The sequence below is a fragment of the Thalia democratica genome, chromosome 6 (genome assembly GCF_965202585.1).
Source record: "Thalia democratica chromosome 6, ktThaDemo2.hap1.1, whole genome shotgun sequence".
NCBI lineage: Eukaryota > Metazoa > Chordata > Thaliacea > Salpida > Salpidae > Thalia > Thalia democratica.
Genome location: NC_139170.1, coordinates 3,270,702 through 3,298,376, shown reverse-complemented (window position 1 = coordinate 3,298,376; position 27,675 = coordinate 3,270,702). Strand labels below are relative to the sequence as shown.

Here is a 27,675-nt window from a genome sequence, read left to right as displayed (position 1 = left end):
GATGAGTTTTCAAATTGTACTCACTAAAAACCAACTTCTGCATACAATGTTTTACAACAGTGCCTTTTTTATTTAACAGTATATTTATCCATACCTTGTATTTTTGTGTATTTAAAAATAATACAACTACTTTATGTGATAAAAAATAATTTGACTACTTTATGTGATAAAAAATGATACTTTAAAGATACAGCTTTAAAGTAACAGTATAAAAAAATAATAATGTTCCAATATACTCTACGAAAAAACCTTTAACACTTTCTTAGCAATTAAATTCAAAAATTATTTAAAAAATATAATTAAAAGCATAAGATTTAATCTCTTTACGGCAACTGTACGGCTTGTAGAACTTTTATTTTTCTACATGGAATAAAATTTACTTTTACTTGGTTTATACTTTCAAACACTGCACTCTAAGAAAATGTTCCTTTATTTTTTTTGGACTTACTCAAGATTAAAAGCATCAAATTTCATACTAGATAATTCAAAAATAAAAAGAATTAACTATTAAAAAAAAAGTTAACGCAACTTATTTTTACCGTGTAACTCAAAATATTATCTTGAGAGTTTACTTTCCACCGACGTCTGACGCAAATTAGCATAGTGACCAGCTGTGGCCACAGACCAAATGTTGCTTACAGAGCTTAAGTATCTGTGCATTTTGAAAACTTTAATTTGAAAAAAATTTATTAAGAAAAATCAAGATGATGATTTTTTATAACAAAAGTTGTATATTTGTTTCCCTATCCAGAAAATATTGCTAAATTTACAATAAAGTAAAGAATATTGTAAATAACAATAAAAATTTAAAAAACATGATTATTATTTGATTGTCAGCTAATTGTTTATTTTATGTCTGTATCATATTTAAAAAAATTTAAACATAATTTTATTTAATAAGTATATCCAGCGAAGTTTTTTCATTAACCGTTAATGATTCATTCTGTAAACCTTTGTCCGTCAATTATAAAAAAATGGACTTCTGTGTACATAAATTTCAATGAAAAATTTACAAAAATGTTAAATTATGACGTTTTAGTCATGAGAAACCTGCTTAAAACTATCAAATTGTTGTATTTATGAAGTTTACATTAGCTGATCAAAACTTCAAAAAGACAAATTTTCAAGACTATTTTCAAATATCAAAAAGTAAACAAACTTATTATGATTTGTTTAAGGAGCCTATGTGTATACAACATATTTAAGTACTTATGAAGTGCTAAAATATGAATAATAAATATAAGTATGTTCTAAAATCTAGAAGTTTTGTGTTAATAGTTATCGGTTTATTAATTATACTAACTTTAAAGAAGTGTTAACAATGCGCTTCTTAGTTTAAATAAAAAAATATCGAAGGCATGATACCAGCTATTCGAAAAATAACTGCAAATTAATTTATAAAAATAAGTTGATGTAGTATGTGTGAAATTTTTAAAATATTTAAATTACACTTGCTTTTCACTAAGAGTAATGAATTAAAGCACTATCAATCAAAAGCAACACATGTATCATGTTAAAAATATATTATGTGTAACAAAATGACTTAACTTAAAACTATTCAAAAAATTCCCATGTAAAGTTACATCAAATCAAATTCAATTGAATTTTACTAGCTTTTGAACATTTTCTTTGTAGACAAATTGCCTCAGTAGATGATCGTAAAAATAACTTTATGATGAATTGTTCTTTAAAAAAAAAGAGTAATGTTGATGTATTGCAAGTTATTTATTTTAGTTTTTATTTGCCTTGTAAATTTCTTCGAGAATTTACTTTGTTATATTTTAAAATAATAAATTTATGTTATGGTTCTATTGACAAAAAAAGAAAAAATAGGTTCATAAAACTTTGTTCGTTAGTATAGGTCCGTGTATAAACGCTTTCAAACTATTTTTTTCTAAACTGTTAAATATAAACCTCTAATTACACTATTCTTTATATATAAGTTCGTGTTAAATTTAAGCTAGAAATTCGTCTTTATTTTTTTAATCGTGTAATGTTTATCGAAAAATACTTTGTTTTGTCTTTAGTGTTATGATCTACAAAACTAAAACATGGTTTGCAAACAATAAACTAATGACAACGTTATTAAACATATTTGACTGATATATATTTTAATGTTAAACATTTTCTAATATCAAATTTTTGTAATATGAGTTTTCAAAATTTTTTTAATTGTTTTATCATTATTTGTATCTTAACCTATTATGTAACTACTTTGTTACTCTTTAAAAACTAAGGTTTATAACTATTTTTGTTGTTTATTTTTTTCTTGTATAAATAGTCGTTAAAAATTAGTCAGACACTTTAAAATTACATGTCGTTTTGATAAAAATAGGTAACATTGAAAACAACTGCAGTCTTTAAGCAGAACAACACATTTAAAATTATAAAAATACGTATTAAGTTTATTGCTCCTTGTTAAGTAGATATAAGAAAGGCTTTTTATTAACTACAGCATAGTATAAATTTAAGTACAATGTATTCAATTTACATATTAAGAAGTTTCACTGCGGCCTTATGGCAATTCATAAAATTTCAACATCACTGGGGAATACGCATATTGAATGAAGAATCTGTTCTAAAGTTAAAATTTGTTTTTATCATAAGAATGCACCTGTGTAATTTAAAGTAATTTTTCATAGTTTTTATGCTTTAATTAAAAAGTTTTTGAAGGTTTGGAAACATTTTATAGTATGACTAGTTTTTTAAACTTTATTTAGTAGGGTTGAATTGACCGAGAGGTCTTTTTGTGTACCTTGGTCCTTGAACCACAAAATTTTTGGGCAATTTTTTTTCGTTTTTGTTCAATAAGTTACTAAAATAGCTGACGTTTCACGAATATTTTAATACCGCAAGGGAATAGATGTAATTCGTAAGAAATCTTTTCTTAATAACAATTTGTGAATTCTGAAGTTCTCACAGTAGGCACCTGGGTAATTCAATCTATTCTCTCATAGATAATATGTAGTTCACAAATGTTTCAGACTAACGCGTCTATTTAAATTAATAGTGTAACTTTACAGTAACTAGCTTACGTTTTATCAAAATTTCATTTCCACAAGGGAATAGATATATTTTTTAAAGAATCATTTCTAAAGGTTAGTTTATGAAGTAAATTATTATTTTAATAGTAAAACATCTGTAAAGTAAAAACTATTTCAAATTTTTAAAGTATTAATTTAATAATTTTTAAAAGAACAAATAATTTATTAAAAACAAAAACAAGCTTGTATCTACAAGGTAAAAAAGTTTGATTCAAGTTATCACTTTTTAGTAAACAACGTTTAATTTTTGGCAATTAAACAGCAAGTTTTATAAGTTCATGATAATTTTACGTTTGCAGTACTTGATTACTTTAATGCATTATGAATGCAATCGATTGTTGTAGTTTTGGTTGCAATGTTTTCATATTTAGAGTGCTTAAAGTTTAAAGTCCTTAAGCTCTGCATCACAGCATACAAAGCAGGTATTAATAAAAACATGTAAAGAATCAAAATAGTTTATACAAATTAAGTGTTCGTATATTTTTTCTAAATAGATAACCTTGCAAAACATAACTTAAAATTAAGTAAAATGTTACTAACTTTAAAATAGAACTTAAAAAAATTGTTTGGTTTTGAAAAAGATGTTTTAAAGTTTTCAGCAGTAATTTGGTTTCAATAAAAGTCTTTTTTTTCTTTATTTAAACAATAATTTGTAATAATATTGTTCTGTTAAAAAATTAATAGAGTCTACTAATCTTTCTAGAAATTTTTTTGTTGTCGTTTACTTATATAAAGTCTAAGTGTTCTGACAATTACTATTTTTCGATTAATTATTTTAATGTGTATATTTTTCTATTTGATTTTTAATCTAATTTTTTAGAATAAATAAAAAATTAAACCTTGTAACTAACTTAATACAGCATGAAAATCAGTAGTTCAGTTTTGATTTTATTTCAACAAATGGAAACGTAGAAAAACGAGTAAATCGAAATGCTTTTCAAACAATGGGAGTTTGTAGTTAATAAATAAATTAACAACAACAAATAGGAGGGAATTAAAAAAGAAATTTTAAACGAAATGTAAAAAATTGGCGTTAGAAATTCAAAAAAATCAAAACAAACTCTGAGGCAACTGATGAGAAATAAATACGATAATTACCCAAAAACGCTCAAAAAAATATAGCAACAACTTTGAGAGGTGATAAAACCAAAAACGTTGGCCATTAAGAAAAATTACAAAAACAAAAAAAAAGTGAGAGTAGATTTAAAAGTATGAAATTGTTAAGTCTTCAGCATCGTTGTGAGAATGTGAACAAAACAGCTCGGAATTTATTTTATTTTATATTATTTTTGAAGGATTATTATTCAAATTGTCACAAGCAATATGCTAAGCGGACCAAGAAAATTAAGTCGCTACAAATTTTTCTGCTCCGGGTTTTAATTATTCATCTTTATTCAATTATTTATAATGACTCTTAGTCGATTCAACGCGGATCTTTTTGTTTTTTTTTTGATAAATTGTTTTTTTCTAAGTTGATTGATTATTCCTTTTTGAAATAAATCGAGAATTTCGTCACGAGATTAATAGGCAAGCTTGAAGAAAAAAAAGTCATTTATTTAGCAAATTAACTCACAAAAACTATTAAAAGGCACTAGATTAAAATTAGTTTTATTAAAAATTCTTGACTATTTTCAAAACCGGCCGTCGCTTTCCAAAATTTTCAGAAATTAAAAAACGCCTAACGAAAAGTCAAAAGAGCAGCAATGAAATAATGAAAACGTGAAAAACGACGGCGGCTTATTATGACGTCACTATGACTAAAACGTCATGTTGTGACGTCACAGATGTATGATGAAGCGAAAAGAGGGCAGCGAATTGTCAATAAAAAGGGGGAATCACCCCGTTTCTGGTCAGCACCTCGGCTGGTTGCCACTGACGACCTGCTGTTGGGGCGGGGAGTCCTGCAGGGCCGAGATGTCGAACCTGGGCCTCCGTGGCAACGACGACCCCTGATGGTGGTGGTTTTCGTTTGAGGGACTTTCCCGACTGTTTTGGTCGTTGTACTGTTGCGCATGGTGCATTCCAGGGGCCAGCTGTGAGAAGAATATGTTTAAAAATGACGGTATTCAAAAACCTAAATATATTTAATATTCCTGTTGTATATACTTACTTTTAGTATTTAAAATGTTTTAAATTGCTTTAAGTTAAACTTTAAGATTAACACACAGCTTATCCTAGTGTACAAATGGCACGTCTTTAATTTAGCACAGTGACGTCTAAAATTTTTTTTTTGATAATTTTTTTAAGTGGCATTACTAAAACGCAAACTTTTATGCAATAATCGATCACTATTCAAGAGAGAACTCATAAGCAAAAAACAAAGAAAATTTCACGAACCTGCTGACTACTAGGGTTTAGTTGATTTTCCGCGTAATGCTGAATGTCCTGCGGGTACCAGCTCGTTGGAGGGTAGTTCCCCATGTTGGGACCCGAATTCGCCATGGGGCCCGCCACCGGTCGGTTTGGTGGCGCTATACCGGCCGATGGGTACATTGGGTCGTTCTGTTAAAAAGTAAGGTTTGTTTATTTATGCTTTTGATTATAGTTAAGATTGAGTATGAGTACATTCTATCAAGGCATTAAAAAAAAAATCAAAGTAAACAACAAACAGATACTTGCAAAACAGATTACTATTTATTAAGTATTTTGCCAAATTTTTTTTTGAATATTAAACAACGTATGAAGTCAGGTAAACTTTTTTTTTAATTTTTTTGTTAAAAAGTTATACCAACCCATCGAGGCTGCATCGCGGGTGGCGGCCTCATGAAACCCATCTGCGCGAAGTTGGCCGCCCTCGCCATCATGAACTCCTGCCTGCTGACGTAAGCAGAATAATCATCGAAGTGTGACGGTCTCCATGGACCCCCGTCCCTCCGTTGCTGGGGAGGGAGGGGCCACCCCTGGTACCCCTGGTGCCGCATGTACTGGAACATCTGTTCCGGGGGGCACCTCGGGGGCATCATCATCTGGGGGTACCTGCCGCTTTGCGGGTACATCATCCCCGGGTGTTCCCCCTGGTTGGGGTACTGCTGCTGGTTCCTGCTCTCCCCTCTCAGCGACGGGGGCGGGGTCGGCGTGGAGAGCCTGTTCATGCCGTCCTCTTTGATCACAACCTCAGAAGACGGTCCGAAGAAGTGCAGGAGCACGGGCAAGAGCACGAGACCGTTGAAGACTCCCAGTATGATCAGGACCACCAGCATCTGGAAGAAGTACTTGACGATGAAGTCGAACTCCGCCCCGGCCAGCATTACGACTCCTAGTAAAGTTGAGATGGCTCCGTGCATCACCGGCGCCATCGTGTGGCTCAAACTCGAGATTATCCTGCCGTCCCTGTTTGTAAGAAAGATTATTAAATAAAGTTAAACTTAATGTTTTTCGTTTATTTTGCCCTGTTGACTATGCAGAGTATATGTAGCAATTTTACAGTTAAAACATGAAATGGTTTTGCTGTGACATGTTTATAAGATTAAATAATTAAAAAGATCTTTAAACTCAAAAGCTAGATTTGTAGAGTTTTTTAGAGAAATAAATAGAATTATAGTACCTTTGTATACTATTAATTACTTATTTGAAACTTTTCTAAGTTAGATCATAATCAACTTCGTTAACAAACAAAAACACACTTTTTCCCGCAAGTAGTGATGAAGGCCAGCGTGAGATGAACGATAAACTCCAGTCCGATCCCTGCGGCAGCTACTATGATAACAGCAGGCATCGCTGATAATTTCACTCCTGCGGCTCCCATGTATCCGAACAACTCAGTCAGGATCACAGCAAGGACTGATGTCTGTTTTAATGAAAAGTAAACATAACTTCAAAGTTTACGTTACAGAGTAGGTTACAATATTTTGTAGTAGTTGCTTTATACTTAGAGAGCACGAAGATACTGTTTTTTTCTAACTAGCCTTTTAAAGTTTTTTTTGAATAAATATATTTTTTAACTAGCAATTACTAAATAAGTGTAGAGATGTAAACAGAAAAATAAATATTTTCAACTAATCAAAAACGTCTACAAAAAATAGCTATTTTAATACTATTAAATCTTATCCGAACAAATACATCGCAAAACAATTAGCTTTTGTACTGACCATAAGCAACGATACTTTCGGGTTCATGAGGATGATTGAAAATTAGTTTATCTTAGGTTAAAAACAACAAACAGTTTAGTCCTTTAAATCATTTACAATCCTTTATGACTTAAACCATTCGAAAAGTCAGCTAAACTCGTGATTTTAACATCTTTAGTTGTTAAAAATTCTCACCATGAGCAACGACACCTTCGGGTTCATGAGGATGATTGAAAGGACGATGAGGGTGACGGCGAGAACGCACCCGATGGCGATGAACAGCCAGTACCTCAGGTCGATGTACTGCTGCCAGAACAGGAACGGGTAGCCGGTGGGGTAAGCCCCGAAATCGGAACCGGCCCTCGCGCGCCCGTCGCACGCCGCCCTCACTTTCTGGATGACCGCCACGAAGTCCTCGTTCTCAACAAGTCCTGTGAAAATTGAGTTTATTATTTTTAGATGTCTTAGTTTATTTATTATACGTAAAATTTAAAATATATTGAACATAACTAACAAAAACTAAATAAATCTCACTAATTCTTTGTTTTCAACAAGTGCTGTTGGTATTTATATTATTATTTAAAACAAATTATTAAACATTTTATTCAAATATCTGTTACTAGTTTACTTTTGTTTTACATAAAAGAAGACTTTTAAACTGTTAAATACTTAAATCTTAAATTTGAATAGTCATTTATCAATCTTAAATTAAAAATTAAGTCTAATATTTAAAACTTTTTTTGTTTGAAACTGCTGTTTTGGGATTTACTTTATTAGTTTAAAATTTTTCAAAGAAGATTTAGTATTTTAAAAGTAAACTAGGTAAAAAAATGTTTTAGGTTAAACTCAAAGTCTGAATGTTTAATAAAATACAATTCTTTAAATGTGTAAAATACTATTATGGTTTTAGAAAACAATGAGATAGACGTGTTAAATGCGGAATACCATTCATTAAATTTGCAGATCATTTTAAAAGAAGCCTTCACAATAAAATTGATGGGCATTGATTAAAACAGACGTGCTCAAACTAATGATTTGTCAAATAGCTTACTTATGACTAAATAATTTCTATTATTTGCTTTGAGCTTAAATCAACTTTATCGCTGTGATATTTCAAAAAAAAAAAGTTTTCGAATTTTTGAATAATCGCTCAGGTTTTAAACAAATTGCAATCATTAAACCGAGAAAAAATTACTTAATCTTTCTTAAGGTGTATGTATGTGCATAAAAGCTTAATGTGACTTGAATGTTTGAAAAATAAGTTCAATTTTTTTTTGTCATTCTTTAAACAATACTGTTTTATCAGTTCTAACATTTTTAGCCTCCCTGCATCTTCTATTTGGTTTATTACTCTAGGAATAATATTAAAAAGGAACGTATAAAATACTTGCCTATAAAAATTATAAAAAGAATACTTCTTCAGAAGTATATATACTTATTTAACTTACCATTTAAGTTTTAAAATTAAAAAAAAAAAATTAGTTCAGTTAATCATACAAGTATGTAAAACAAACATTTTTAATTATCATCATTTACTGGTCCAACTCACCATTCAAGTAGTAGGGCATCTGGGCGTAGGCGATGTCGGGACTCCGGGGTATGAACATGTTGGTGTCGCGCTTGAAGTACCACGAAGGGGGGTGGGGGATCAGGGAGGCCTGGGAGGTGATGTAGGCGAAGGAGTCGGCGTTGTACCACGCCGTCAGGTAGTTGTAGAAGGCGTCCACGGGTATCATACCCTCATCGCTAACCAATCGGGTGATGTCGACCTGGTGTGAGTCGAATGAGTTAGTAAGTATAAATTAAATGAAACAACTTTTGAACTTAAAATAAACAGCAGATATATATTTATTTTGAGTTAAAAATATTAAATTACTGGCATAATTGAACAGAAACATAAAAAAGGCTGTGAGCTTAACAACAGACATTTACCTCTTACAGTAATTTTTCCAACTATAAACACATTATAGAGACTAATATAATTTTAGAAAAACTTTGCAAACAAAAATGAACTAGCTCAAAGAAAACAATAAGTTTAAAACTTGTTTACAAATGTTTTTTTTTTAATATTTATTGTGAAGAAAAACTTAAACTTTAGTATAAAAACCAACGTACCTTCCTGCACTTTCTCGTTTTGTCCAGGCACCCGATGCGGCTGAGGTCGACGGGGTTGTTGACGTTTCCGGTCTGAATCAGGAGCTTCCAGGCGATGACGGAATCGTCCGACGCGTCAGGTTTCCACGTCGTCTCCGTCACGTGACCGTTCGCCCAGTCGTCGTCGAAACTCTGCTGAAGTTCTGAAAAATGTAATAGTATTTTATTAAAAACAATTAAGTTTTCTAAAGTTCTGGAAGCAAAAAAGTAAACATTTAATTGCAGTTTAAGTTTTATAATTTTTTGATTAGTTAATTAACTTTGCTGAAGTTCTGAAAATATAGTTATTTTAATGAAAACAATTAAGTCTGCTGAAGTTCTAAAAAATAATTATTTTAACAAAAAAAAATTAAGTTTCTGAAGTTCTGAAAGCAAAGTAGTAAACATTTAATTGCAATTTAAGTTTTATAACTTTTTTTGATTAGTTAATTAACTTCGCTGCAGTTCTGAAAAAATAAATAATATAATAAAACTTTTCGAATTTTTTTGCGTAGAAAGTAAAATTTTGTAACTGGTTCAGTGGCATTTGCTTTCTTTTTTATAAAAAAATATTAATAAAAGACATAGCAAGTGGTATTTGTTAATTTTTCTTAAAAATATATAAAAACTTTTCTAAATTGTAACAAAAAATATCACAACTTCAATAAATTATATCTTTTAAAGTCTTTTTTACACTAAAAGATTGTTTTATTCTGTCACTGGTCTTAATTAAACATTTGGTGGTACTTCTTAAGTCGTAATTTACAAAACACCAAACTTCCGATAAACGTAATTAAAAAACCTCAAATACTAAAATCGTGTTTTGTACACTTTTCCTGGCAAGTTAATCTGTTGTTATTAACTAAGCGGTTTACATCTAAACATAAACAAAAAAGTTTACTCAAAAAAACATTATATTTTCACAAAGCACAGCTTGTAAACATTGTTTTTTGTTTCAGCAGTGTTTTTTGCAAGCATAAAATTTTACCCCCCGTTGTCAAAATTTCACTTGCGTTTTGGAGAAAATTGAGGCGATTTGAGAGGAGAAAAAGCTCGGCAGATAGAATCGCATCCGTCTCAAATTTGAAAGCAGTTTAAGTTGAAGCAGAATAGAGCCTGAGGGTTACATTGCGAAATGGAAAATTGCATGAAAAAGAGAAACCCTTTGTAAAGCCGATTGTAAACAAAAAACAGTTTAATTTGGATAGATTAAAAACCGCAAACATATTTTATTGTAATATTAATTCGTTACAATTAGTTGCGTTAGTTAATTCTACAAAAAAACCTGATAACAAAACAAACTAGCAAAAGTAAAAAAAAAGTAGAACTAAGTAAAAAAAACACTGATAAGAAAACTGAAGTTTTTAAATAATTTTTCATGTCTATAAAAATACAACTCAAAACTGTACAAACCAAAAACAACAAAAACAAATCAGAAACTAACTTTTAAGCCACCGTCGAAAGTAGTGAAGCCAGAATAGCTGCGATTCTCCGTCAGTTTGCTTTATGACGTAGTCAATGTTGCTGACGTCACTGTGCAAAGACATCAACGTCTTCTGCTGATTCGCATAATCGAAATCTATAAGTAAAAAAAGAGCTTGAAAAAAAAACAAAGTAATATCGAAATCTGGAATAAAAAATATTAATAAAAGTCTAGAAAAATAAAGTTGTTTGGTTGAAATGTAAACAAAAAAAGAAGAAAAAGTGTGAAGGAAATAATAATTTTTATTCAAAATTTGAAAGTTTAATAAAATGATGATAAAACCTGAAAGATAGAGAATAGTTTAATCGAAATCTGAAAAGTTTTAAGGTTTGGCTTGAAACTTGTTTGTTGTCTAAAATCAGATATCTAAAGTTTAAAGAAACTCACAACAAAAAAAAAGCATGTAAAACGCTGAGTTTGAAAATAAAGTTCTGGAGACGCTAACACTTTTTCATAACTCTATATTGACAAAAGTTTATTTTACAATTTCATAACTTTGATGTTACAAAACACTTTAAAATTTTATACTATATATTATTGTTATATACAAATCATGCTATGTTCATACTAATCATAATTTAGTCTTACTAATCATGTTTGTTTTATAATTTAGCAAAAAAAAATTAAAATAGCTTATAGTAAGACTAAACTAAAACCACAATATTTATTTTGAACTTTTTATTTTTCAAACTCACCTTTAGTGATGATGTACATGGGGTAGAAGGAAAAGTACTTGTGCTGCATCTGGACCGCTCCGTGTTGCCTCGTCCCCCGCGGTATCACGTCCTCCAGGTCCAGTCCGTCCCTGACCCGGGTGCACTGGAACACGGCGTAGCACAGGACACCGATGGCTGTAAACAGGACGAGGGCCTAGGAAAAAATTTACTAAGTAAAACAAACAGAATCTCATGTCTTTGGTATCAAAATATTTATCAAGTAAGGTAGCAAGGTTATTCAAAGATGATGCTTCTCTTTGTGTAAGATGTAATTTTGTAAATAATGTTTTTTTTTATTGATTATTAATACAGTATGTGCTGAAACAACAAAAGAGTTGAAAGGTTTAAGAAACAACTGGCTCGGTAGCAAGCTCAACCAAACAGATGTTTTTTCAGCAAAAGTTCAAACAAATTCGTGGGTGGTCCCACCACTCAGTACTACCGTCGCCAATTTCCGACTTAATTCTTCTCCCGAGGCCACTTGTTAACGAATCTCTCTGTTTATTTAAAGTCGATCAAACGCTCTACGTGAGTTCAACCGGAGGTCGCAAGCTAGAAAGCGGCGACAATGTCAAGTATTCCAATAAGTCATTCAAAAAAAAAGAAGTAATTCGTCAAAAAAAATCTATTTTTTTCTCGGCAACTGGCTGGCTGCAGCGCGCAGTAAAAAAATAAATTATTTTATTTCTGGGTGGTCTTCACTTTTATTTGTTTTTCGGATAATTTTGAGCGCTTCAAACAAGTATTGATTTAAATTGGAATTCTGGCGGCTGGCTATATTAATTTTTCTTATCGACTGAAATCAACACCTAATTCGACCACAATTTTTTTAGTAAGTAGATAAAAAGTTTATAAAAACAATAAAGTAAACGCAGTGCCAACCTAAATTAGTTTTTTAGAAACGCATAGCGTAGTGGTTTAAGAAGCTTTGACCAAAAATTTTAATTAATTTATTTATAAACATCAAAAAACAGATTCAAAACTGTTTATAGAAATAATCTTTAAACCATAACTATATTTTACCTTTCTGGTTTTAAATCATTTAAAAAAATAATTTCAGTAATAAAAAAAGAGTTAGCTTCGAAATAGTTTCATACTGAGAAAAAACCTTTATTTTTTGCATAGAACTAATATCCATAAATATTTTATTTTTAAATCTAAATCTGTTTCTTCAACAGGAGCACAGTAATAAATCATAAATGTATGTAAATTAGAATATTTTTACTTTTAAAACTAAAAATAAATACCTGAATTTGTTTCTTCAACAGGAAAGGGGCGTAGTACCTCTCAGCCAGCCTGGATATGGACAGATCAGGTAGGGAGGAGTAACATCCGGGTGAGCAGTTGTTCTTCTGATGGAGGCTCCTCGTAGAGTTCCTCAGGGAGATCATCTGCTGCGGAGTGCTGTGATTGGTCGGAGGGTAGTTTGGAGCGCTCTGATTGGTCAAGTGGCGAGATCGACGAACGTGATTGGTCGACGTAGTGGGTTGTTGATGCTGTTAGAAATTAAGGAAATTAACGTAACAGTAAAAAATTAATTATGCAGTGAATGTATTGGTATATGTATATAAATTTAAAATATACAGACATTTGGTTATTTGCTTACTTTGAGATTTTAACAGTCAAGTGCTAATATTTTAAAAGGTATAAAATTTAGATAAAAAGAATATAAGTTATACCTGTTGAGAGTACATTTTAGTTGTTGCATAAAAAGTTGAAAACAAATTTAAAAGTTTAAAATTTTACAAAAAGAGAAAAACCCACAGCCTTTACTTTTAGTATAACATATACTCTTTTGACAAAAGTTATAAAACACCTAACACGTTTCTAAGTTCACAAAAACGTGTTTAAGCTATTCAATCATAAAGCATTTGCTGATACTGACAAAACAACTTAGCTTGAAAAATATTGACAAAAAAAGTTTTAAAATCTTTTCAATGTGTAAAAAATGTTTTTTTATTTAAAAACCTTCAAACTTACATAGTTATTGTTGCTGTTCGAGTTGGTTTCGTTCTCGAAGGCCACCCTCGGCCTCGGAGGCTGAGTCGAAGCCGCGCTTGATACCCTGGTCCTCTGAGAGCTCATGGAGTTTCTGATCGGGGAAAGTCCCGGCCTCATGGGCGAGAGCTGCTCGCAGTACTCGGGAGGGGGAGTCCGCGGAGGGACGTGGTGGTCCAGGATGACCGACTGGCCGATGTAGTTGCCCCCGTACTGCGCCTGGCTGTTATACGTGGCCGGGTGCTGTGAAACACTTGTTAGTTTATTTAATTGTGCAGATATTTACTATTTAGTAATTTTTTAATAATAAATTATAAATTGTTTCTAATTAGTTTGTAAGTGTTTTCGTTTTCAATTTATTTTATAGGTAAAGCTTTTCAATTTATAATATTTAAAAGTGTTTGAATATGTTTAAATAAAACTAGTTGTTTTTTTTTCATGTTGTTATAGCTAAAGGATTTTAATTTTTTTTTAATGTTTAAAAATTATTGAAAAATTTAAAAAACTTAAAAATTAAACTTCACTTGAGTAAAACTATCCTATTTTGTTTATAGTTTAGATTTTATCCAGATACTAAAAAGAATTTTGATATCAGTGTAATACTTAAATACTATCGTATAAATTTGTATATGATATTTTCAGGATATAGGACATTATAATATAACCTAGTTTAAATAAAAATGTAAAACCCTATTCTAATTCATAAATTCGAGGTATTAAATTTCAATGGCATTCAAGAAAACTGTTTTGTTTGCACAAGTTTAATCCTTAAAGTGTTCTGTATAGAGCTTGAAAAAAACTCAATTTTAATTCTTTCAACAATTTTTCTCCTGTTTTGCAGTTTTATTTGATGTTTCACCGAGTGGCGATTGATTGCTGAAAACAGCTCGAAGAAAACAAAAGAATTTTGCGCGCAAAAATATTTCAGACTTCCAAACGAGCGAGATGAAACGAACAAGTTTCAACATCAAAACAAAATAGAGCACAAACTCTCTTGCACTATTTGTATGCACATTATCGTGTTATCATAAACAATTATCGTAAATATTATATTTATATATATATCTCACCATCACTACTTGGTCGTCTCTGCCGTTGTAGTAGCACATGGAAGGGATCGGCTGCGGCATGTTTTTGTAGCTCAGATCCACGACGGAGTTTTCCGCAGTGCTGTAATTTTATATATTTCGTATAAGAGCTATTAAAACGTAATTAATAGGAAATAAATCTAAACCATTAGACTTGCTAGAACTTAAGTCCCAGTTGCTTGTTTTTGAATTAAGATTAAAACAGTAAAAACATTAACCATATTTTAAAAGTTAAAAGCTTTTTAAAATAGTTATTTTTAAACTTAAAATCGCTGGTATTAAGTCAGAAAAGTTTTTTTATTGTTGTTAAACACCAACCTCTTCAAGCAGCAGAACATGTCGACCCTGTTTTCGTGTCGCCTGTTGAGATCGATGGTGAGCAGAGCCGGAAACGAGATGAGGATCGTCACGAGGTTGAACACCGTCACTATTGCCGCCTGTAATAATAAAGTAATTAATTGAAATACAGATTATTTATCAAGCTAGCAGTATTTTAGATTTAATAACATCACTATTGCAGCTTATAATAAGTATACAGATTATTTATTAAAGTGGTAATAGTATATAAATTATTAAGTTGTTAGGTAAAGTTTTAAACCGTCACTATTGCTACTGGTAATAAGAAAAATAGTTAGAATAAATATGTTCTATTTATCAAGCTAGTAGTTATAGTTTTTTATTTTGAATACCGTCACTATTGCAGCCTGTAAAAGTAGTAGATTATTTATTGAGTTGGTAGGTTATATTTTAAACCGTAACTATTACCGCCTGTTACGTAATAATCAATCACGTTGTTAGATTTATAGATTATCATATCCTATTTTAGAGGTCAGCGTATTTACAACGACTTTTACTATTTTATTAACTTTTTAAGTTAACCAAGTAAGTTATTTTAAGTCTTATTTATAACTTAATCAAATTATTGTATGCAATTTTTAACTTACTACTTCTATTAGTCTATTAGTTTTTTTTAAGCAACTACTTCTTGGTTTTAATAATTTATGAACTGTGATCGCTTGTTACAGCAATTAATCAGCAGATTAAATTAATTAAGTTGGAAATTTGTAAACCTAAAAATAATTCAAGAAGAAACCAAGTGCTAACTTTTAAACGGTTAACTATTAAGATTTTCAACATTTTATACCATTTCTTACAAACAAATGTTAAACTAAATTTAATAGTTATTTAGCAGAAATTTAGTGACAATAGCGGCCTGTGACGAAAAAATGATCAATCAAATGAGGATTAAATAAAAAAAAACTTTATGAACTTTTGCGGTTGTGATGGAACGTTTTGTTGTGCAAAAACATTCGCATACATCAACGTTTTCAGTGTAAAAACGATTGAAAAATTAACAGACGAGCAGTTTTGTAGTAATGTTTAAACTGTAGTATACATATTTGTATAGTTATACTTATTTTATTTTAGCTTTTTTTTTAAGTTATATTGGAATTTATATACTGTCCACAAAACAAAACTAAGTGACGAAATAATATACTTTTTGGGCTAGAGAAATATCTGTTATATCAAAACCGTTATCTTTTGTTTAAGTACCTGAATACTGAAGGCTCGCAAGGCGGGCATGGGAATAATCATTGAACAGAGGAAGAAGCAAAGCATGGCGATTGAAGTCAAGAGGATTGAAACTCCGACCCTCTTCAAACACTCTCCTGTTCTTTCCTGTATACAAAAATGTTTGTTATCCACTTTATATGTAAAGAACAGTTGTATAAAAGTTTTGTTACAAGTTCATCACATAACTTTTTAATTGTGTTAGTCTCTATATAAATAAGATTATACAAAAAATTCCTTATTTTTTTTTTTAAATTCTTAAACAAACAACTACTTACCTCAATGGGTAGGTAAGACAGGAGAGATATTTCAGAAAAGTTGCAAACCATCAAAAACATGTCGTTTACTCCTAAACCGAGTAACAGAAACGGTAGAACCTGTAAATTTACACTTTACTTACTTTAATAGTTATAAAAGAATAGCTTTAATAAATTTAGCTTATAACAGTATACTAAAGCCATATTTTTAACAATTAGATATATGTTTATATTTTTGATGTACTTTTACAAAAAGCTTATACTTTACCTGTGCAGAAGCTGCATTGAACTTGATTCCGATCAGTGAGCTGAATCCGAGTCCACCAGAAACAGAAATTCCGATGAGAAACACTCCAGCCATGGTAACACCTCCCTGAGATTTCGAAGCTGTAGACTTTCTGGAGGTTATGTAGGCGTATGCAAGCTGTAAAAATAATAAATTAACTTTAAAAAAAAGTTAGAGTTATTTTGTTATTCCATAAAGTATTTGCAAACTGTAAAATGAATTAAGTTAATAAAATTTAAAAAAAGTTGTTTTGTAATCATACAAAGCATTTGCAAGCTGTAAAAAAGTAACAAGTTAATAAAATTTAATAAAAAGTTATTTTGTAACCATATAAAATGTTTGCGAGCTGTAAAAAATAGTGTGTTGTTTTTTATGACACATATACTCGCATTAAACCCTTAAAAATGTGTGATTTATTCAAAAAAATTTTTTTATTTTTTTATAGAAAGAAAACTATTTTATAGCTATTTTTATCAGAAACTTTAGAACTTATGTAGGTAAATGGTTACTGTGAGAATAACGTAAGTTTATGAAAACTATACTTTTGTTCGTTGACACCTACACAGTGCAAGCCTTAAGGGAGTTAGGCTCGAGTTTCAAGACGTTTACGAGCTTTCAAACTCATATTCCACCTGTTAACACGTCAAAACGCTCGAGATAATATTCAAATTGAAGCTCGAATTCAACACCGTTCAAACGTCATGAATTGTGCGAGAGTGTTGTAGCAGCTACATCAAGTTAAGTGCCTTCATACGGTGACAGGTCACCCACGAAGCGCAGAGTCTGAACAAACATTCGATCACGCGGGACTCGAGCGCGCAGATGCGACCGTCTCTCTCGGAGGACGGGGTTCAGGCGACCGTGGAAATCACCGCCGGTGGTCTTTTCTGACGTTCGCAGAAACTCGTCCTTCGAAAAGTTCGCGTCGAGAAATTTCTGACCCGTCGAACTTTTGCGATGATGAATGGAGCGGTGGAGAAAAAGGTGAGCGGAGAAAACCGGATTAAGTTCTCGTTTCTCTTCTCTTTCTTGCTCGCGTTTTCGTGCTTACACGCGCACACTAGCATTTACATACAAGTCCACAAACCGGATCCAAAAAAAAAAAAATACAAAGAAAAAAATGCTCTCATGAAAATCGTGCTGCTGCTTACGTAAGAAAAAAAAAACTCACCATCAACAAATATCCTCCCAATATTCGAAACGGCGAAGTTTGAGAGAACTCCGAAATGAGGTCCACCACCGTGGCCTCGTTGAAGGCGTACAGCTTGTCCCTGGTCTGGGGGTTTTCCCCCTGGCTGCGTCGGTCGTCACGGCGGCCGTCGCTGCCGCGGTGGTTCTGCGGCGTCGCGTCCGAGTCGTGAACTCTCTGTGTGTGAAAAGGGTGATTAATTATCTGGTGGTCACGCGTGAGCGAGCATGATATAATAATTGATAAGTGGCTGGTAATTTGTGCTACATTGTTGTAATTTGTAATTACCAGCCACACACAGTAGCTCTGACCTCAATTAAATTGCTCGACGTTTAAATTGACCTTAAATTGAGCTTTAAAATTAAGGTTTGATAAAAAAATTTTAGTAAAGTTCATTAATTTCAAGTAAAATATAATTTTGAAAATAAATACTGTAAAAAATTTTAGTGAAAAAAAATTTTGGTTTTGATTCAAAACAAATAATAATTTTTAATTTAAAACAGTAAAAAAAACTTTTATTCATGTCTCACCTCAATGAACCTTCGTTGCCAGGCCCCCAGAATTTCCTTTGCCTTCTCAACGCTCCACCCCTTTCCGGCCTTCAGGGTTTCTTTGTAGTAGTGATACACGTTTTCCGCGCTCATCAGGTGGAAAAGAGTTTGTAAAGCGTGACTCCTAAAAACAATTTTTAAAATTTACTTAATTTAAAGTAAGCCAAAGTTAACTACAAACATAATTATAAGTCAATTAACTTTTTAAGCCTAAATAAAGTTGTTTAACATAGTTAAACCTTCTTAAATTTTGTGACTCCAAAAAACTTTGAAGTTTAATATGAGTAAAACTTAATCGATGTAGATTTGTTTAAAACAACTAAAGCTTTTAAATTTACCAAATTTAAAATAAACTGTTTGTAAAAAAATACAAGCTTAAGTTAAAGTTTCTACATAATGTCAAAAGCTTAGTTTTAATAAAGTAGTTCACTGGTATTATTTTAAAATTCAAAAAACTAACTCTGGTTCCCCGTCTGCGTTCTTCTCCGTCTTGCTCACAATGAGGTCGTTGGGCCACCTCTGCAGATCGGTGGCGAACCCTGTGCACCCGTTTGACAGAATCTTCCTCACAGGAGGGTCCTCCTTGCTCTTGTAGTTTGGCGCCGTTGGTGGGCACTCCGGATCGTACGGGTCCAAGCAGTACCTCGACTGGTATCCGTCAGTGATTCCCGCCTAGAAACAAATAATTTTTTGTTTATATTTGAATCACATTAGTTGAATTCTAAATCTGTAGTTTAAAGATATAATGAATCTTATATCAGTTAAAAAATTGCTACACACTTTTTAAATTTCAACTTTTTCAAATAGAGAAGATTTGAATTAGGTTCAATACTGAGTATTTTTTGTTTAAAACATAAAAAAACCTAAAGAGATTCTAGATTTTCGACAAACATTTTCACAATAGTTACAGTTGCATAAATAGAACAACAAACTTTAAGTTTACAAACATATATGACAGTTTGTAAGCAACAAATTTCAAATAACAGTGTTGCATACCTTTTCGAAAGCGTCTTTGTAGCGTTTCAGCAAATCAATCGTGTCTTTCGATGCGTCTTGATTGTAACTTTCGAAAATATCAAGAAGGTTCATGGGATTGAAGTTCTTCCAGTTTAGATTTTGTGAAAATGGAAGACTGTAAACATTTATAAATAAATATCCAAGCAAAATAAATAGTAAAGTTGTGTCTAATACGCGTAGTATCATACTAAGTTAACACAAAATTATTTATTACTGAAAAAACTGTATAAAGCATTTCAGGTGTTAAACCGTTAAATTGAAGTTACAAAAACAAATTTGTAATTAAATCCAAGGTGTGAAACAATCAAAACTAAACTATATACAAGCAGTTTTAAGTTAGCAAAAACTACAAACAAAACTCACGAGAAAGGAGTAGAGGGCCCCAGCAGCTTGGATCCCTCCCAGAAGCAGTCGAGAGGGGAGATGATGTAGCACGGAACGATGTTGTCGAACGCGATGTTTATGGCATTGTTCACGGACTCATCGTCCGTGTCCAGGTTGAACGGCGGCTTGAAGCACAAGTCTTCGAACGTCCACGTCCTGTGAGTTAGTTTTGAGAAATTAAAACGCAGGCAGGTTTTTTGATAGGTTAACCACATACACGAATGTTATAAGTGGAGCCGTGGAGTTTAACCAGAAAAATTAAAATGTAGTGCTTAAGCCTTTCATTTATTAGCTAAAGATGCAACATAATCTTAACTCTAAGTATTCAAAGTTAAGTTTGTAGTTTAGCAAAATTAAAAATATAACTTATTACGCTTATAGCTCGCTTATAACTATACATTTTGTTTTATCATGATTCAATATATAAAATATAAACTCACTGATTGAACATGGATACTTTGGTGTTGGCTTATAACTATACATTTTGTTTTATAATGATTCAATATACAAAATATAAACTAACTGATTGAACATGGATACTTTGGTGTTGGCTTACAACTATACATTTTATTTTATCATGATACAATATATAAAATATGAACTAACTGATTGAACATGGATACTTTTGTGTTGGCTTGTAACTATACATTTTATTTTATCATGATACAATATATAAAATATGAACTAACTGATTGAACATGGATACTTTGGTGTTGGCTTACAACTATACATTTTATTTTATCATGATACAATATATAAAATATGAACTAACTGATTGAACATGGATACTTTGGTGTTGGCTTATAACTATACATTTTGTTTTATCATGATTCAATATGTAAAATATAAGCTCACTGATTGAACATGGATACTTTTGTGTTGGCTTGTAACTATACATTTTGTTTTATCATGATTCAATATATAAAATATAAACTCACTGATTGAACATGGATACTTTAGTGTTGGCTTGTAACTATACATTCTGTTTTATCATGATTCAATATGTAAAATATAAGCTCACTGATTGAACATGGATACTTTGGTGTTGGCTTATAGCTATACATTTTATTTTATCATGATTCAATATGTAAAATATAAGCTCACTGATTGAACATGGATACTTTTGTGTTGGCTTGTAACTATACATTTTGTTTTATCATGATTCAATATACAAAATATAAACTCACTGATTGAACATGGATACTTTAGTGTTGGCTTATAACTATACATTTTATTTTATCATGAATCAATATGTAAAATATAAACTAACTGATTGAACATGGATACTTTAGTGTTCGCTTGTAACTATACATTTTGTTTTATCATGATTCAATATGTAAAACATAAACTAAATGATTGAACATGGATACTTTGGTGCTGGCTTATAACTGTACATTTTATTATATCATGATTAAATGTATAAAATATAAACTAACTGATTGAACATGGATACTTTAGTGTTGGCTTATAACTGTACATTTTATTCTATCATGATTCAATATATAAAATTTGAACTAACTGATTGAACATGGATACTTTGGTGTTGGGTTATAACTGTACGTTTTATTTTATCATGATTCAATATGTAAAATATGAACTAACTGATTGAACATGGATACTTTGGTGTTGGCTTATAACTATACATTTTGTTTTATCATGATTCAATATATAAAATATAAACTCACTGATTGAACATGGATACTTTGGTGTTCGCTTGTAACTATACATTTTATTTTATCATGCTTCAATATGTAAAATATAAACTAACTGATTGAACATGGACACTTTGGTGTTGGCTGCCTCCAGCGCAACTTTCGAATGGACCTTCATGGATTCGGTCGTCTGTATGTCCTGCTCGCTGGCCTGCAGCATTATCTGGAAGGTGTAGCCCCCCTCCTTGCCTCCCACGTTCTGGTTGAACTTGCTCCTGATCATGTCCGTGTACTTGATCTCTTTTTCTAAAACTCCTCCGCCTAGAAGATAATTGTATGAGTTACTGTACAGGAAAAATTAAAAATTAATTGCCCAACCTAACAGTTTTATTGCTTAGAAGATAAAATATATTGATATATATTTATTACAGTAAAGAGTTTGTTTTAATGAGTATTCTAAGGTTACCTTTCAAAGCTTTATCTTGAGAAAATGACAATTTAAGTACAAAAAGGTAATCACTAAAAACTTCATGTCAGCATGCAGTAGAAAAGTTTACAGTAAACTTTCTTGGCTGAATTGAGTTAAGAAAGCTAGAATAAGTACCTGTATTTTCATCACAACTTACAGTAAACTTTTTTATTTAATTTCAGTCAAGGAGGCTGAAATACATGTATTTTCATCACAGCGTATGTGCGTAGGCTGGTTTGGACAAGCGTTGCGAATTGAACCCAAACAAAGAGAAGTTATCACACAGCGAGTGAAACGCACACAAGTCAAACGCAACACAGATATCAAGAGAAGCACACAGCAACACAGGCCAAACGCAACACAGGTATCAAGAGAAGCACACACAGCTTTCTACTGATAACTTCATATACAGAACCTTCTACTCAAAGTTTTCTTCCACACACAAAACTACCTTTCTTCATACTGTTTTTTGCGTACAACACCTTCTATTTGTTTTAACCTCAACTTGTCTTGTTTACAAACAAACTCTTCGGTGAACCAAAACACAAATCGAAATGTGTTGCGGTCCCAACAACTTCTCTAACAACAAAAAATCAACCAAAAATTTTCAGTAAGGGGTTGTTTGAGGTTAAAAAATGGTAGCAGTTGTTTAAAAAAGAAAGTTTGACCAAACTCAACTATTAAACCTAAAAAGTAAAAAAGACTTCACTGACCAGTAGAAAATATATGGTCAAGGTAATAAACTTTGTTTGTAGAATTTGTAAACAGCATAAATTTAAATAAATATAAAAGAATATCTACTTTTAATATAGTCTTGAAGACATTTTCTACCTAATTAAAACTCAAGTTTGGTTTAATTTAATCAAAGTTAAACAGAGAAACTAATATGCCTATGAAGACCTTTAAAGAGTAAACTTATGTATAAACTGACAAAAAGTAGTAAAAACAACTTTTAACCCATAGTTATAGGTATATACTTACTAAACTAAATAACAGTTGCTTTTCACAATCTTACACCTTCAAATATATACATAAAATTGACTTTCAAATCAAACAAGAACCAACTTTCAACCCATAGCTTCTGAATGTCGACTTCCATCGACGCCTGCCTCAATCCCACCGAGCAGGCGGAGAGGATGAGGAAGGAGAGGAAGGCGATCATGCAGGCCTGCTTGTGCACGAACAGTCCCAGCTTGAAGAGCCACGAGTGCGTGTGAGCTCGGATCTGCAGGGCCAACACGTTACCGTCCGCCTTGCCCTGAAGAAAAAAATCACATGTTTAGCATAATTGCATAACAAAGGTTTATGTTTAGCTTAATTGCAAAATTGGAGGGCTAACAGGAAAATGTTGAGAGGCAAATGTTAGTTGTAATTGTTAAAAAAAATGTTTTAAATCATGTATCCATCTAATACTATTATCTTTAGTAAACTTTTAACAACTTAAAAGCTTTATAAAATGTCCTGGAAAATATTTTATAGCTCTTGAAAATAATATTCAGTTTAAATTTTACAAAAAATGAAATTGCCCTGTTGAAAATAGGTAGCTGAGTCAAACACTAACCGTAGTTTTAAAAATTAAGTTTTAACAATCGCAAGGTTCAAACTCGACTTTGCTTTGTAAGTACTTAATAATAATTATAGTTACAATTTAAAAGTCTTTTGTTGAACTTTTACTAGAATAAAAATAAAAAGGAGCTTTTTTGCCTAAGAATTGATGATTTAAGTCGGTCATGTATTATAAAGAATATTAAAAAGATAAAACTTTTGACAAAAGTATTTGACAAAGTTTTGGATGAAAAATTATACTAAAGTTTAAAAATTTGTTTAAATGTTTACAGAAAAGTTTGTTATTTTTAGAAATTGCTGCGTTACTAATGATCAATCAGATTTAAATATAATTTAAAGTAAAACATTTGCTAATCTAAATACAAATCGCGAGCACACAAAACCACACAAGAAAACAAGCTGGAAGCAAACTGGAAGCAATTATCTTTCCACACAAACAAGTTACATTTATAATATTTTTAGAGACGCAGTTTTCACTTTGAGCCGCGAAAAATGTTTTCGCAAAAAGACTTTCGAATTTCGAGCTTTCAAAAAAGATTCCCCGTCTGTCACGCTCGAACGATTTCCACCGCCGCCGTCATCCCCTTCCGGGTGGTCCTCCCCGCTTCGCTCCCCTTTCTCCCGCACGCCTCCCACTCTCCCAGCAAGACGTGCGAGCGCCCGAGGCTCAAGAACATCAGAAAAATTCAGAAAAGTTTTTTACTACGAGCTTTCTAGCGTGCGTAACAGCTGTTGAAAAACTTTCACCGAAGATGTGAATTGAAGTTTCTCTTCAGTCGCCTCTCGCCATTGTCGCCTCGCCGTCATTAAGAAGTTGTTATCTGCTTTCGAGCGAGGGCCACCCACACGCATATGAGGGTGCCGACGTTACCACGGCAACCTGCTCGGAAATCCCCGTGTGTGGTCCCCGTGTGTGCGCGTTTACTGAAAACAGAGATTAAAAACGGCTAATTTGACAAGTCGGCTTTTAATTACCCTCGTGCATGCGCGCGCGCGACAAATAAATCAGAACAATATCGAAACAGGGTCAAACAGGTAGGAAGAATTTTAACCGAAAAGTTTAGAATTTTTTTTTGGTTGCAAATCAATTAATCCTTTTAAATCGCATCACGCGCGGCTTAATCTACTACACACCGCCGAAAAAGCTGTAAATTTGCCAGCGAAAAGCGTTTTCAAGTTGAACAAAATCAAAAAAGTTGAAAGAAGTTTCTTTGCTTGCGAGTTTGAGAATGAAAAAGCTTTTGTTGTTTTCAAAGTTTTTTTTTATTCTTTTCCTCTTTAAATTCACGCCTCGCTTCGTTTGTAACATCTCGCCTTCATGTGTGTCTTTTCGGGCTTCAAAAGATTACGATACATCGCCACACGACCATGAGGCTATTAAGCAACAAAGACGCGAAAAAATATAAGACCTCAAAAATGTTTTTGTCATCAAAGTTGTGGAAAATTACAAAAAGATTAAAGTTTTAATAAAATATTTTCGGCTAACCTGCAAAACCCTTTTCAGCGCGAAACCCGCGTCGCACCAGCTCGGCCTGCTCAGGAGCTCCAAGTCGTTCCTGTCTTCGTCCTCATTGGTCGATTCTTGGGGACTCCCCCCGCGCCTGTCGCCGCCGCGGTGCTCCGGCGTCGTCTCCCGGGGATTCACCGTGGGTGAGGACGACGACGAAGACGACTCTTTTCGGCTTTCCCCCCTGCAAGCGGAAGGTCCCGGGTCTTGGTCGGGAGAAACGTCGTTACTCGTTCCTTGAGGTCGAGAAACGTCGTTGCTGGTTTTTGAATGGCGCCGCTGCTGCACTTCTATGCCTTCCTGGGGCGAAGTGGTGACCCACGGGCTCTGGCTGTCGTTGCCAGGGCGACTGGAGAGCCTCGAGTTCAGCTCCTCCAACCGGTCCTCATCGACTTGGGGAGAATCCCCTCCGTCGAGAGGAGAAACCCTCTGGGCGAGGAGGTGGTCGTTGGAATCGACCGAAGAAGCTTGAGACTCGACTCTTGCGTCACTGGAGCCGTCCGCGTTCGCATGGCAACGGTGACGGCCGTGGCGCTTTCTCTTGTTGCCATGGTGATGCGTTGTGGGAGAATTGGAGCGTTTAGGAAGCGTCGTCGGGTGATTAGCGGCGGCAAATTGCACGGTAGCTTCCTCCGTGGTTGTGACGTCACACCGGCTAGCTGTTGCTTCCTCGCAACTTTCTCTTCTGATGTCCATTTTGTTACGTCACAGAGCAATTGCGAGGTAATAAGTTTTTTGCGTTTTTTTTTTCGATTAACTTTTGTGATTCATCTAAAAAGTGGCCTTGGTCGAAAATTCAACGTCGAAGGCTTTTGTTAAAATTTAGTATATTTAATGCTTTAAATCTGAAAAAAAAAATAAATAAAAGTTATTTTAAAAACTAGCAAAATAAAGTTTAACGAGTTAGTGAGAAAAAATAGTAGAATTTGAAACCAGTAATGGATATTGAACTATTTATTGCTTTATGACAACAAACACACTCATTAAAGTTAAGCTTAAATCAATTTAATTACTTTCAGGGGGCTTTATTTACATAACCTCCACGCTATCTTCTTTCGGCAAGTGCGAACGGTTTATTTAGAAAAAAAATATTCATTTCAACTCAACTGGCCGGGTTAGCCCTTTAAAAGCATCTCATTTTACAAGAAAAAGAAAGAAGCATTAAGGCATGCCAACTTTGACAGAAACTTCAGGCTTTAAGATATGATTTCGGCTGAGCTAATTTCAAACTAATTAAGCCACAACCATCAATGTGAAGCCTGAAAGTTTGAAAGAGATCGCACCTGGTCAGCAGTAGAAATGAATAAAAATAAAGAAGCGAATACTGCCAGGAAATATCAAAAAAAACTGAGTATAAACAAAATTTTTCTGGTTAGTCCTAGTAGGCACGGGTGTGCATATATTTTGCTTTAAAAGTTTTAATTTGTCTTTAGTTAAGTTGTTCTGTTATTTTTTTCTTGCTTAGTGCCTATTAACTTTTGTAAACTTCGGTATCCGCTTATAAATTCAGCGCTAAAAAAATTCGGGCTATTGTAACATTTTGTTAATTAAAGCAGCAAAACTTTAATGTTGCTAAACAAATACAACTAGTGAAATAATTAAAGTCAATTATGAATTAAGCTAGAAACAAACTTCCATCAAAACTTCTATTTTCTGCGCGAATTTGGCCGAAAACTAATCTGTATTGGCGCGATGACAAGAAGTCAAAAAAAAAGATCATTCAATACTAGTGTGTTGTGACGAAACATTCGATTTTTTCCAGGTCGCCTCCCAGCTACTTCAGCCTGCTGTCAGGTCCACCGGGCATGGCAAAAAGTTTTTTGTTCGAACTTCGGGTGATGATGTGAATTCTATTCTTTACCAACTCTTCACTCAAGTCGCGCTGACTGGTATGGTGTATAATAAACTACTTATGTGTACTCTACTGTTAAAAACAAGTTTGATAGAAGCATGTTTGATCGAAAATTTATTTTATTTAAGATTTAACTTATTTTTATAAGTTGGTGACCCGGACAACTTGTATAACGATACAACTAAATACTAACTTTTACCATAAGTCTTTTATACCGCTTTTAGAGCAACATTTGTATACAAATTAAATCGTTATTTAAAGTGCTTTCTATGCTAAAGCTTTTCTTTTCTAAAACGTTACATACAAACTGACCTATTTTCTAAAAAAAAAATTATACGCAGCTAGCTCGCGATGAAGAATCGAAATGATTTTCGAAATGACAACTTCATCACCCAACACAGCGCGCAGAGACGCAAAACAGCAGAAGTAGAAGAGGAGACCACCCAGGGAGACCTTCTCTCTCGCGTTCTGCTCTCTCGTTTTTACTCCGCTCTCTCTCGCGTGAAAAATTGTTTTCACCAATTTCGCTTTGATTTCTGACGCGAAATTTTTCAGAAAAAAAAAAAAACGAAGACCACCTAGGACTTTTTCGAAGACGGGATCCGAAAGCTGGTCGCGAAACCCGCAGGAGTTTTCCGGGTTGCCAGGCAACGGGCAATCCCGCTGCCAAGCGTAACCCGGGCACAGGAGGAAAATGAGAAAATCGCTGAAGCGTGAAAATCTTCGTTCATGTCTCCCACTCTCTGTGCTGTGAGATGCAAAAATTGTTGGTGGCTTGAAAATAAGTCTCATAAAAAAAAAATGTTTTTGTTTTATGTGAATGTGCTCAAGTCGTGAAAACAGT

General features: G+C 32.8%; 1 protein-coding gene across 1 annotated transcript; it reads right to left on the bottom strand.

Moving 5' to 3' along the window:
* Window positions 1-4,263: 4,263 nt before the first annotated feature.
* LOC145838123 (protein patched homolog 1-like) lies at window positions 4,264-25,778 on the bottom strand. Its single transcript, XM_082945670.1, has 24 exons — window positions 24,959-25,778; window positions 22,972-23,164; window positions 21,554-21,758; window positions 19,765-19,941; window positions 19,381-19,516; window positions 18,845-19,056; window positions 18,364-18,508; window positions 17,816-18,010; window positions 16,627-16,782; window positions 16,380-16,478; window positions 16,084-16,209; window positions 14,848-14,966; window positions 14,512-14,611; window positions 13,424-13,684; window positions 12,691-12,939; window positions 11,423-11,597; window positions 10,689-10,823; window positions 9,227-9,408; window positions 8,661-8,880; window positions 7,307-7,542; window positions 6,668-6,831; window positions 5,777-6,374; window positions 5,382-5,546; window positions 4,264-5,077 (listed from the first exon to the last, which is right to left on the bottom strand). The coding sequence occupies exons 1-24, from the start codon at window positions 25,673-25,675 to the stop codon at window positions 4,895-4,897; spliced, it is 5,148 nt and encodes a 1,715-aa protein (XP_082801796.1). The 5' UTR covers window positions 25,676-25,778; the 3' UTR covers window positions 4,264-4,894.
* Between the last annotated feature and the right edge of the window lie 1,897 nt (window positions 25,779-27,675).

Bases quoted from the DNA above. Each gene is read 5' to 3' on its own strand.
- LOC145838123 (XM_082945670.1), bottom strand. From the start codon at position 25,675: ATGGACATCAGAAGAGAAAGTTGCGAGGAAGCAACAGCTAGCCGGTGT. The intron at 11,598-12,690 runs GTATTTATTTTT...ATTTTTTCCTAG, and splicing joins TGTTGAAGAAACAAATTCAG to GCCCTCGTCCTGTTTACAGC. The intron at 5,078-5,381 runs GTTCGTGAAATT...TTCTTCTCACAG, and splicing joins TAAACCCTAGTAGTCAGCAG to CTGGCCCCTGGAATGCACCA.